This window comes from Taudactylus pleione, unplaced genomic scaffold (assembly GCF_031769625.1).
Source record: "Taudactylus pleione unplaced genomic scaffold, aTauple2 ptg000473l, whole genome shotgun sequence".
Taxonomy (NCBI): domain Eukaryota; kingdom Metazoa; phylum Chordata; class Amphibia; order Anura; family Myobatrachidae; genus Taudactylus; species Taudactylus pleione.
Window position 1 is genome coordinate 12,196,048 of NW_028284875.1, and position 12,146 is coordinate 12,208,193.

Genomic DNA, 12,146 nt, shown 5'->3' on the forward strand with positions numbered 1-12,146 from the left:
CACAGGCTGGGACTATACAACACCGGGTCTGTTATTTCAGAGGAAGGCATATTGTGCCACTGAACTGTTCATGAGCTACAAATCTCTGCACTCTTTATCCAGCATTGATTTGGGGGGGAAGCTGGACATGCTTGAACTTGTAGATCCACAGCAGCTAGATATTGTCAATATGTTGTACAAATACAAACCCCACAATGTCCTGCCGACCATAATAGACAAGTATTATTGGTATTTGTTGTGCTTTAAATTTAAAAGCCAATAGTAGTCAATCTTTATGCAAACCCCCCTCCCATCCTAACATTTCCCACTCAGTGGAGCTGCTTTCTACAGGAAGCGTCAAGTACTGACTTGTACAACAAGGGTACAGTCCCTGGCTTGCGCTGTAATTGGCTGGAGCCAGTCAGGAAGCTGTTAGAGCAGTGGAGTCCAATTGGTTGCAAAATTTCTATGCACAAGCATTTCTGTACTGAGGCAAATGATGGGCAGCAGGAGCAATGCGGATAATAGGGTGAGAAGACCCTCAGTCTGTCACTGCAAAATAAAACAGAAACAGCTACACTCCAGGTGTGGGGCCCAACACACCTCCAACTTCTGCATATAGTAGGTTCTCCTCTGCCTTGTACTGCTATTTGGCTTATTAATAATACATTGCTAAAAAATTCTATTTGATTAGTTCTGAACTGATTGAACTGATTTTCAATGCACAATGGGGGCGTGGAGGGGGTGTGACCAGGCCTGAATTCCCAGGGGTGTGTCGCTCCCATTTACTGTGAGTACCAAGGTCAGGGTCTGCGTCGGTGGATGCAGATTTCCTGGCCTTGCAAGCGGCAGAAGGCAGCCAGTCTGAGTAAGCTTTGGCTTAGTCAGATGGCTGATGCTACAAACATTGCAACTAATGGTTGTGATGTTATTTAGATGCTGCGTCTGTGGATACAGCACTCGGATCTGCGATGTCTTTTATCTTCAGACACCTCCTAGCATATTTTAGCACAGTATATGCGTCCAATGACACCTCTGAAACAGACCCAATGCATGATGCTATCAAATTATCAACTGTTATTTGATAGATTATAGCAAGATTTCCTTGAAACATAAAATTCCTCTTTTGCACATGTTATAATGTACAATTTAGCTAGATGGCGATCACAAACTTCTTACAAAAACATTTCCTAACATTTAGTTTCATGGATCCTGGGATATCTCTGCGAATGATTTTAAAACACCTGCTATTTAATATGTATCTATGTATCTTCATAAAGTGTACTTGTAAAATATAATCCAATGCAGACACATTCTTTTGTTAACATTATGTCTGCATTATGTATATTTATTACATATATGATTATTATAACAAGGTATTAATTTGGGAGTTTTTCTATATTATGTATATGTGTATATACATGGGTATGAAAGTATTATTCAAATCCTCTAATAATTTATTGTACATTTATAATCCTTTTTAGGACTGCTTCCACGAGGACTTGTAATTGGGACTCTCTTGGGCACTGTTCAACATTTAGGATTCCATCCTGATGAAAAGTTGGTGGTCACATGTGCAGAAAGCAGTGTGTTTATCCTTAATGCTGAGGTGCGTCACCTGTGGGACTGTGTTGGTCACAGTGCTCTAAGATTAAAATATCATATTAACGCTCCTCACAGTTTTCTTGATCAGTGTGTCTGCGGCTCCGCTGTGCTTCTAGCAAAGACTTGCAAAGCAGCCTATACATAAATGTGGCCTTTTTCACTTGTTTAGTCAGTCTCGTCTTAGGCATGATCCAAATGGGCAGCAATCTGCCTCATCACAGTGTTTATTATTTTTATATTGCATATTATTACAGGTTGAGTCTCCCTTATCCAAAATGCTCGGGACCAGGGGTATTTTGGATAACGGAGTATTCCGTATTTTGGAATAATTGCATATCATAATGAAATATATTGGGAATGGGACCCCAATATACACACAGAATGCATTTATGTGTTATATACACCTTATACACATAGCCTGCAGGTAATTTTATACAATATTTTCAATAATTTTGTGGCTCAAGCAAAGTTTGTGTACATACATGAAATAAATTTAAGTTTCATTTACACCCTATACACACAGCCTGAAGGTAATTTTATACCATATTATAAATAATTTTTGCTTTAATCAAAGTTTGTGTACATTGAACAATCAAAAAACAAAGGTTTTATTATCTCAGTCATGCCAAAATTATTCCGTATTTCGGAATATTCCGTATTTCGGAATATTTGGATATGGGAGACTCAACCTGTATTTAATTATTAACAAATAATAATTTTAGGGTGAATTAAGACTGAAGTATTTGCTATTATTTCGTTTTATATAGACACGATACAATGAAGGTATGGAGAGTTATGGAACAAACACCCTTGAATATGAAGCCAAAAGCAAATCTACAGGGTTAGGGTTAATACTTACCCTTTCGGGATTTCCATCTGCCGGCCTTCCGGCGTTGGTATTTCATCCGCCGGGCTTAGGTCTAGGTATAACATACCGATTCCCACTTATCATATCCTAGCTATTTAGCACATTACTTTTTTAAGAGCACAGCAAACGTTATTAAATAGAATTTTATATTCCAAAACAGTTACAAAGCTTAAGGTAGCAAAAAGAATAGTAATAGTAATAGACAAAATATGCAAAATTAAAATACAAACAAGTTTCTTAAAATATAAAAATGAATAAAAACAGAAATGAAACAGAAAGTGAACTTCTTTTTAAGTAGTTCACCTGGGATAGGTTTAATTCGGAAATATCTTTAATATGAAATTACAATTTTTATTTTAAACGCGCAGTGACCTTTTAAACCGTCACATTTATCTCTGCTGTGAGGTCATGCAGAGAGGCATTATATATGGTAATATGGGAGAAAATTAACACATGTAAATCAAAGTATATTCAGCAGTAAGACTGAAATTCTTTTACAGGTTATAAAGATCCACCTGAACTTCACAGAATTATAATTGTACATTTAATTCACATGGCTATCATTTATCTATGTGTAGACATAAGGCATCAATATAAAAGATTACTTGGACCAATATTTATTTAAAATTAAGCAGATCTCTAAACTTGACATGTATCAAATGACTTGACATATTATATACCTGTACAGATTACTAGCCATGTAACAATTAAGAACAATTCTTTTGATGTGTTCCATCCCCCATATGAATATAAATGACCACACCTTTTGTTTTTTTGTGACTAAGCAAAAGCCTCCAATTCCCTGTGGTTTTGACCATGAAACTTAAAACATCAATAACATAAATGAAAAATACACCTGCTTTGAATACAGTATTATTCCCCCTTTAAATCCAGTGGGTGAAGATGTGGGGGCTTTGAAAAGTGGCAATTAGTAAATTTGCCCCAATAGTCCGATACCAGATTGGACAATATGCTCAACGACACAGCTTGAATCCATATACAGAGTTTCTCATTAGTAAATCTAACTGCAGCTGTGGGGATCACGGAAACTGTTTTGAACCATTATGGAATAAAAGAAAATTAAATTTGGAAACTGTTAAACCTCCACCTTTTCCATTAAGTGTAAAACATATATCACACACTCAAATACAGCAAAACTATATCAACAAGCTATTCTCCCATTTAATTTAACTACTTAATTTACAATCCACCAACTGAGCCATGATGTGATCAAGCTTCAGATGAAACATTTACAGCTAATAAATATATGATCCACTAAACAAAGTAGGTTCAGTTTCTTCATCTCCTGTTATTTTGGTGGTGTTGTGTCTCTATATTAGTAATTAGTAATGTTACAGAAATTGTTTATAATTTAGGAAATAAAATATTTTTACCTTTATTAATATATTGCAATTGTATTTTACATGGATTCACAGACACTGCTTTGCAGCCATGGAGAGTTATGGATGTGGGGATATGGAGGGGTTTAGGGTGAAATAGAAAATATTGCTTAAGGGGCACAAAGTGTGGCATTTAGATTTCCTCCAGTACATATGGGTTTGTGGAGCAGAAGGCGGAGTGAGTTCCTTGGTAAGTATGGAGTGGGCAAATGTGTTGGGTTTTGCAGAGCAGTACAAAAATGAAGTAATTTGGTTGGACAAGGCCATTTTACTTACTGCTCTGAGCTGGCGGAGATTGGGTTTCATTCTTTGGCCTGACACAGTATGGATCGCAATTGCGATTGCAGCTGCATAATCGCACACAATGAAGCTGTGAAAATATGCTAATGCCTGCCACAGCTCAGCCAGCATAGAGCCGCTCACTGCTGCTTTCTCACATCCGTAATACCTAGCAGTCCTGCGTATACATCGGTAACATCGAAGCACATCGGCCCATCACGCACAATTACAGCAGGTCTGACCATTTGTAGGAGTGCTCAGACTGCGTAGGCAATCACAGTGGCTAATTTATGCACGCCCATACAACGACGTTCAAACGGACAGATACGCCTACGTTTCTGCAACCATTCCCCCGTCAGCACCTGTTGCTCAATTTGCGATGGATGCCTATTTGCGTGCTTAATCGCAGTACGATTGCAGCGCACGTGCAGTGCGGTTCATACACATGCGCAGTACTGAACAATCAGCCGATCTGCATACGTAGTTGCAATTGCGTACGCTGCTGAATCAGGCTCTTTATTCTTAATAGTATGCATTTTGCACTCTCCAGTTAAACTTAGGCATATAAATTAATTTCTTTGCACAATGTAAAAAAGCTTCAAATGGAACAGAGTTACCCAAACAAGGGATAATTCTATAGTAACAGGGGATTGGATTTCAATTAGACTTTTCATGTTTTCCCTACGAGCAGAGGAGGGAGCAAATAGCGCAACAGGAGCATGGTGGCAGCATCACAGGAGGTGCGGTTACATCTCCTCTGCATTCCTCATCTTCTGCAGAGATCTGGGTAACTTGTATCCACTCCACACCTTTCTTATTGCCTCTGTGTGTGAGGTGGACCATGTAGGCACACGGCCAAATCCATAATGTTACAGAACATGCTTCATCAGAAATGTAGACATACAATAACATTATCAGCAAAATCACGGGGTACACTTTGTGCCCTGCTTTATTTTAGGCAGGAAGCCACCATTGGCACATTATTGTCATTAGTACAACATGACAGCTGGATGTGTGCGATATACTGTTATGTTATGTGTATTAATGCTGATGAAATGCTTCTTTCTCCTCTTACCTGATAACAGAAAGAAGAAACACTTGCAGACTTAGAAGCACACCTGGGTCCGGTGACTGCAGCTGAGTTTTGGCGCGATAACCTTCTCGTGTGCATCTCTGAAGATAGAACATTTTCGGTAATGGTAGCATACACTAAGCTGTGATGAATTGTGCTTCTTGTGGGTAAAGATGTGTGAAATTAAACAAAAAAATAAATGTTTGCCATTCATTTCTTACTGGAAAATGATTTATGTGTAATAGTATCATGTGAATGCTATGAAAGAAACCTGGGCACTTTGGTAGCATTTAAATATGAAACCTCTCTTGTTCTCAATAGCAGACAGAATCCTTTGCGGTGATGAATTAAGTCTTTAGAACAACTTGACAGCTATTATTCTTGTTCAGTGATTAATATCTTATTAAATTACATGTACATTGTTGTATTATTTAACTATTTATCAAAAGAAATAGCATTGAGAACAGTAAGAAACTGAAACATTATCTGCTTTTCACAGCTATGGGATTATTGCACAGGACATCTGCTTTACCGATCTGGAATAATATCAGGTACTTACTTAAGCAGTGTAAACCTTTCTAAATATGTACATATGAGCATATTAGTGAACTGCTGCTACTGTATAGCGCTATATATATAGATGTATAATGTGTAATATTATTACTAGGGGTCCTATCTACACCATGTAGTTCCAGCTAGCACTTGTACATGGATGTAGTTAGTATGCCGGCTGACGGGACTCCATCGCTAAGAATGCCGGCAACGGAGTCCTGACACCAGTCAGAATCACGGCACAGGCATCCCAATGGTAAGTATTGGGGTTAGGGGAAGGGTTAGGCACTAGGGGGAGGGGGAGGTTTAGGCTGCATGGGGGAGGGGAGAGTTAGGTTTAGGCTGCGTGGGGGAGGGAGGGTTAGGTTTAGCCTATGGGGGGAGGGTTAGGTTTAGGCTGCGGGGAGGGAGGGCTAGGGTAGTATACTTACCTCCTTGTGGCGGGATTGTAACCCAGTCGGGATGCCGGCATCAGGATTCTGACTGTCGGGATCCCATACCCAACCTCTTGTACGGTGTACGTGTCTTTCTATCTATTTATTACTGGCAGCAAGTCTATAAGCATCATCTTCCATATATTTATATGTGGTAATGGAGACATCATCTTCCATATATTAAATATGGTAATGAAGACACTGATGCTTAAGAGAAGCCCCAATCACAGAATTATTATTTCTACTTCAGGGTCAATAGGGTTCCACAGGATACCTTGGGGTATAGGTGATGACGTCAAGCATCGGGCACCATAGAGTTAAGTTTTCAGCCTCCCAGGATGCACTAGGGTCCCCCTCCTATACCCCGCCCCCCGAGCCAAGGCATCTCAGTTTCGTTTGGTGCGCGGCCGGAGTCGGATGCACCTGTTTAGAGGGGGGCTAGAATTGGCCCCTGACGTTTTCTACAAGCAGCTGTGGCTGCTCATCTGGATGTACAGCATGGACAGTCAGTACTGACGTCCATGCTGTCTTCCCTACACCCCCGCCGGTACCAGAACGCCGGTACTGATCCGGGGATGCTGGTAGGCATCTGGGGTCACAGCTAGCGGTGACCCCAGATGTTTGGGACCATGGCCGGATTCAAGGGGGCAGCAGGTAAGCAGCGGGGTCCCGCGGTGGGTCCCTGGTGAACATATGGTCCAGAGTCCCCAGGCAGGGGGCTCCCTGGGGACTGGCTGCAGCGTGGAGCCAGGTTTCGGACCTGCGCTTCCACTACCCCCCCGGGACAGCGGACCGCAGCTGAGCGGTAGCGCTGCGGCGTCCCAGGGGTTAATTGCATGCCAGGGGAGCGCGCCTTCCCTGTAACACAGCCGGCGCCTCCCCCGCTGCACACAGCCCTCTCCGCTCTGCTGACTGGCCCTGTGGCAGCGCTCCTCCCCCAGGCCGGCCTCCTCTCTGCTCCTCGGTGGCCATCTTTTGCTGGAAGCATGGTGAGCGCTGCTGGACGCTGAAGATCGGTGGCATCGCGGTCTGGGTCCCCCGGCATACCTCTCCTCCGTTGGTTCAGGTCTGTGTATGCAGCACTGTGTCCTACCAGGCTCTGTGTCTGCGTAGTTGAGAATCAGCGCTGATAGTGCAGGAATTGATTTCTTTGCATTGTATGTGACTTCTGCTAGCGTCTGCTGCCTGTACTTTCACTTTCTACTGTCAGCCTTTTCACTGTCCCTGCTCTTCTTCTGCTAAAGCCCTTGCGCTGCGGTGCTTGCAGGGTGGTTCTCCCACTATACTAACAAGTATCAGTGAGAGGGGTCACATACTTACCATCATGTCTGAGAGTGACTTTCCTCTCCAGTTTTTGTGTACTAAGTGTAAGGTACCAATAGCGGAGGGGGAGGGTAACGCGGAGGGGCTATGTCGGCAGTGTTATTTATTGGCGCGTCCAATTACTGTCACGGCTCCGGTACAGGAGCCGCCCTGGGCTTGTTTCGCCAAAGCACTTACAACCCTCGTGGGCCAGTTAGCTCCGCAGCCTACCTTTCTACAGATGGGATTGTCCCAGAAGTCAGTGGTGTCGTCGCTCATGCAGGGTTTTCCGAGACAATTGATGGTACCCCACAGTCTCCCTATTTCCCCTCCTCAGGTCTCTCAGGAGCCTGCGTGGGTTAATTCGCTGACAAGCTCTGTACAGCATTTGTCGGACGTGTTACAAGGGGAGTCTGTGTTGCAGCCTCACAAGCGGCCGGTGGCGTCTCTGTCTGCTCCTTATTAGGATGACGACAGGATGTCCGATAATGGGGAGATTCTGGATCTTTCTGACCAAGAACCTCCCCGTACTAAAGAGTCGGACGCTAAGTCTAAGGTTTATATTCCTGGCCTTATTCGTGCAGTCCGCACTGCTTTAGTTATTAAGGATGATGAGCCTCCGTTGTCAAAATCCAAATATGCCTTTTTCAAGGATGTTAAGGGTGACGCCACAGTGTTTCCTCTTTCGGGTCAATTAGTGGACAACTTAGAGGAGGCGTGGAAACATCCAGGCAAACGGTATCAGCCTCAAAGGCGTTTAGCAGTGGCGTATACGTTTGTAGACAATTATTTTGCTAAGTGGGAATCCCCGCCACAGTTGGATTCACATGTGACACGCCTGGTCCGAAGTGCCACGTTGTCCATGCCCTCCATATCCTCCTTTAAGGATGCCACGGACCGTAAGGTGGAAATCTGCCTAAAGTACGTTTATTCCCTTGCTGGGGGGGGCCGGCTATGGCCATTTGTTGGGTAACCAGAGCTATGGAGCGCTGGGCAGATACTTTAGAGGCGTCTTTCGATTCCGACTGTTCGGCTGAACAGACCGAGTTGATAGGCAATCTCAGGGATTCGGCCACTTACATTAACGAAGCGGCTTTAGATATCAGTACCCTGACCTCACGGATTTCTTCGGCTGCAGTGGCGGCTCGTCGCACCTTATGGTTGCGATTTTGGAAGGCGGACACTGATTCCAAAAAAGGGCCTGGAAGCCTTGCCTTTTAATGGAGAAGTCCTATTTGGTCCGGATCTGGACAAAATTGTAGCCACGCTGGCGGCAGCCAAAGCGGCATGTCTCCCGTCTGCTGCAGTTCCTTCCAGTTCAGGTACGTCGTCCTTTCGGCCTTACAGGGCCCAGGGTAGGCCTAAAGCACAGTCCTTTCCCCGACAGGCTGGCCCCAAGAAGTCGGCCAAGCCCCGGAAGCAGGCCTGGAGTACCAGACGTCCGGCCCCTAAGTCCGATGACAAACCTGCGGCCTGACGGTCCGGCCCTCCCTTTGGGGGATCCCAAAGTGGGAGGCCGCCTGCTACGGTTCGCCCAGTGTTGGTCGGTAACCACGACAGACAGTTGGGTTCACGAGGTGGTTTCTCACGGGTATGCCCTCTCCTTCCGGCACAGGCCCCCGTCCTGATTCTTCACCACGGGTCTTCCATCAGACCAGAACAAAGCCACGGAACTGCGGAAGGTTTTGCACACTATGCTCCAGGCTGGAGTTATAGTGCCTGTTCCTTTTACCCAGAGGGGCCTGGGTTTTTATTCCAATCTGTTTTTGGTGCAGAAACAAAGTGGGTCGTACCGTCCGATACTCAACCTCAAAGCACTCAACAAGTCATTGCGGATGCCAAGGTTTCGGATGGAGACCCTACGGTCCATCATTCTGGCGCTGGAACCTGGGGATTACATGGTGTCGTTTGACATACAGGACGCTTATCTGCATGTCCCTATTCTTTCGCACCATCAACAGTTCCTCAGGTTTGCAATCCGCAACAATCACTTCCAGTGATTACCTCTTGGCTTGGCGACAGCACCACGTGTGTTCACCAAGGTGATGGCGGTCATGGCGGCTTCCCTGCGGCTGCAGGGAGTCCGCATGTTGCCGTACTTGGACGACCTACTGTTGGTAGCAGGATCTCCTGAGCTCCTTCTGCGCCATTTGGATCTGACGATTGCAGTACTGCAACGGCACGGCTGGTTGATAAACTGGCAAAAGTCCACCCTGATCCCATCTCAGAGGATTCTGCACCTCAGAGCCTTGTTGGACTCCAGTCAGCAGCGGATCTTTGTGACGGGGGAAAAGATCTCTGCCTTGCAGTTGAGGGTGCGCAGTTGTCTGCAGAGTCGCCGGGTGTCTCTTCACTCGGCAATGAGGTTACTGGGCTCCATGGTGTCTGTATTCGACATGGTGGAATATGCCCAGTTTCACTCCAGACCTCTGCAGCAATTGATCCTGTCCAAATGGAATGGAGTGCCTCAGAGTCTCAAATCCCAGACGATGGTGCTCACTCCGGAGGTTCACCTGTCCCTTGCCTGGTGGTTGCAGACGACCAATCTCAACAAGGGTTGTCTGTTTTGGGTGCCGAACTGGGTCTTATTGACAACGGACGCCAGTCTTCGGGGCTGGGGAGCGGTCACGGGTCCACACTTGTTCCAGGGCAGATGGACTCAGGCGGAAAAGGAGCTTCCGCGCCGTTTTCAATGCTCTCCAGCAGGCCCATCGGGTTCTCCAGGGTCATCCCGTGCAGGTCCAGTCGGACAACGCCACCACCGTGGCTTACATAAATCGGCAAGGAGGAACCAGAAGATCGGACGGCACACGTAGAGGTGTCCCGCATCCTGATCTGGGCGGAGCGCAATCTCCCGGCCATATCAGCGGTATTCATCCCAGGAGTCCTCAATTGGGAGGCCGACTTTCTCAGCCGCCAGGACGTTCATCCGGGGGAATGGTCTCTGCACCAGGACGTCTTTCAACTTCTGGTGCACAGGTGGGGTCTTCCAGAGATCGACCTCATGGCGTCACGGCACAAGAACAAGTTGCCGGTGTACGGGTCTCGTACAAGAGACGAAAAGGCATCTCTGGTGGATGCTCTATCCGTCCGGTGGACGTTCCGGTTTGCTTATCTCTTTCCTCCGTTTTCCCTTCTTCCATGGGTAATCCGGAAATTCAAACAGGAAGGAGGGATGCTCCTGTTGATAGCCCCCGCATGGCCCAGATGGCACTGGTTCTCAGACCTTCAGGGTCTGTCCGTGGACATTCCTCTGCGGTTGCCGCTACGACCGGACCTACTGTCACAGGGTCCTTGTCTTCACCCGGACCTGACTCGGCTGTCTTTGACGGCGTGGCTGTTGAGATGGCCATGTTAAGGTTTTCCAGCTCTGGAGTGCGCACTATGCTGAGAGCTCGAAAACCGTCTTCTGCAAGAATATACCATCGTGTGTGGCATACGTTCTTCCAATGGTTTCGACCGAGAGGTTATGCACCTCGGGAGTTCCATCTGTCTAGAGTGCTAGCCTTCTTACAGGCGGGACTAGACCACGGGCTTCGCCTTGCTTCTTTGAAGGTGCAGGTTTCTGCCCTGTCTGTCTGATTCCATCGTAGGATTGCTACGATCCCTGATGTGCGCACCTTTATGCAAGGTGTTCTTCGAATCCAGCCGCCATTTGTTCCCAAAGTTGTTTCCCGGTTTCATATCAACGAGGAAATCGTTGTGCCGGCTTTTAACTCACCTGACCTTTCAGTGGTTGAGGCCACTTTGGACGTTGTGTGGGCCTTAAAGATTTATGTTGACCGCATTTCTTCGTTTCGGAAGTCTGACGCCTTGTTTGTCCTCTATGGCTTCCGTAAAAAGTGTTGGCCTGTTTCAAAGCAAACTTTGGCAGGTTGGATCCATATGGCAATTTCAGAAGCTTATCTTCATGAAGGCCTGCCGGTTCCTTCCTCTGTGAGGGCTCATTCCACTAGGTCTGTGGGTCCTTGGTGGGCAGCTCGACGTGGTGCCTCTGCAGTCCAGATCTGCAAGGCTGCCACGTGGTCCTCTGTCCATACCTTTGTGAGGTATTACGCGTTTGACACCTTTGCCTCTCAGGATGCTTCCTTCGGGCGGCGGATTCTCCTTTCAGCACAGGAGCGTCCCCACCCTTAAAGGATACTGCTTTGGGACATCCCCAAGGTATCCTGTGGATACCCTAGTAGAAAATATGAGATATGGTAAGAACTTACCTTTGTTATCTCTATTGCTACGAAGTCCATAGGGTTCCACAGGACTCCCGCCCTGTCGCACCTGTGCTGCAGATGGGCTTTGCTCTGGTCACCGGTTTTTCCGTCTCCCTCTGGTGAGAATGTGATTCTTGTGTGTGTCCAGATCTGTTTTCTCTCTCTTCCTTCTCCTCCTCCGGCCTATGGCATGGTACGTAACTGAGATGCCTTGGTTCGGGGGTGGGGTATAGGAGGGGGACCCTAGTGCATCCTGGGAGGCTGAAAACTTAACTCTATGGTGCCCGATGCCTGACGTCATCACTTATACCACAAGGTATCCTGTGGAACCCTATGGACTTCGTAGAAATAGAGATAACAAAGGTAAGTTCTTACCATATCTCATATTTTTTTTCAAAATAGTTTTTATTGAAGCAATGAACAATGGTCATATTAATGACAGTTGTT

At 46.0% G+C, this 12,146-nt stretch overlaps 1 protein-coding gene across 1 annotated transcript in view; it reads left to right on the forward strand.

The window, feature by feature from the left end:
• The window catches only part of WDR27 (WD repeat domain 27), a 525,006-nt gene that overhangs the window by 11,824 nt on the left and 501,036 nt on the right, over positions 1-12,146 (forward strand). Inside the window, exons 4-6 of the mRNA XM_088448950.1 lie at positions 1,464-1,588; positions 5,217-5,324; positions 5,703-5,754. Of these exons, the coding sequence (XP_088305076.1) occupies positions 1,464-1,588; positions 5,217-5,324; positions 5,703-5,754 (285 nt within the window). The remainder of the gene's footprint in view (positions 1-1,463; positions 1,589-5,216; positions 5,325-5,702; positions 5,755-12,146) is intronic.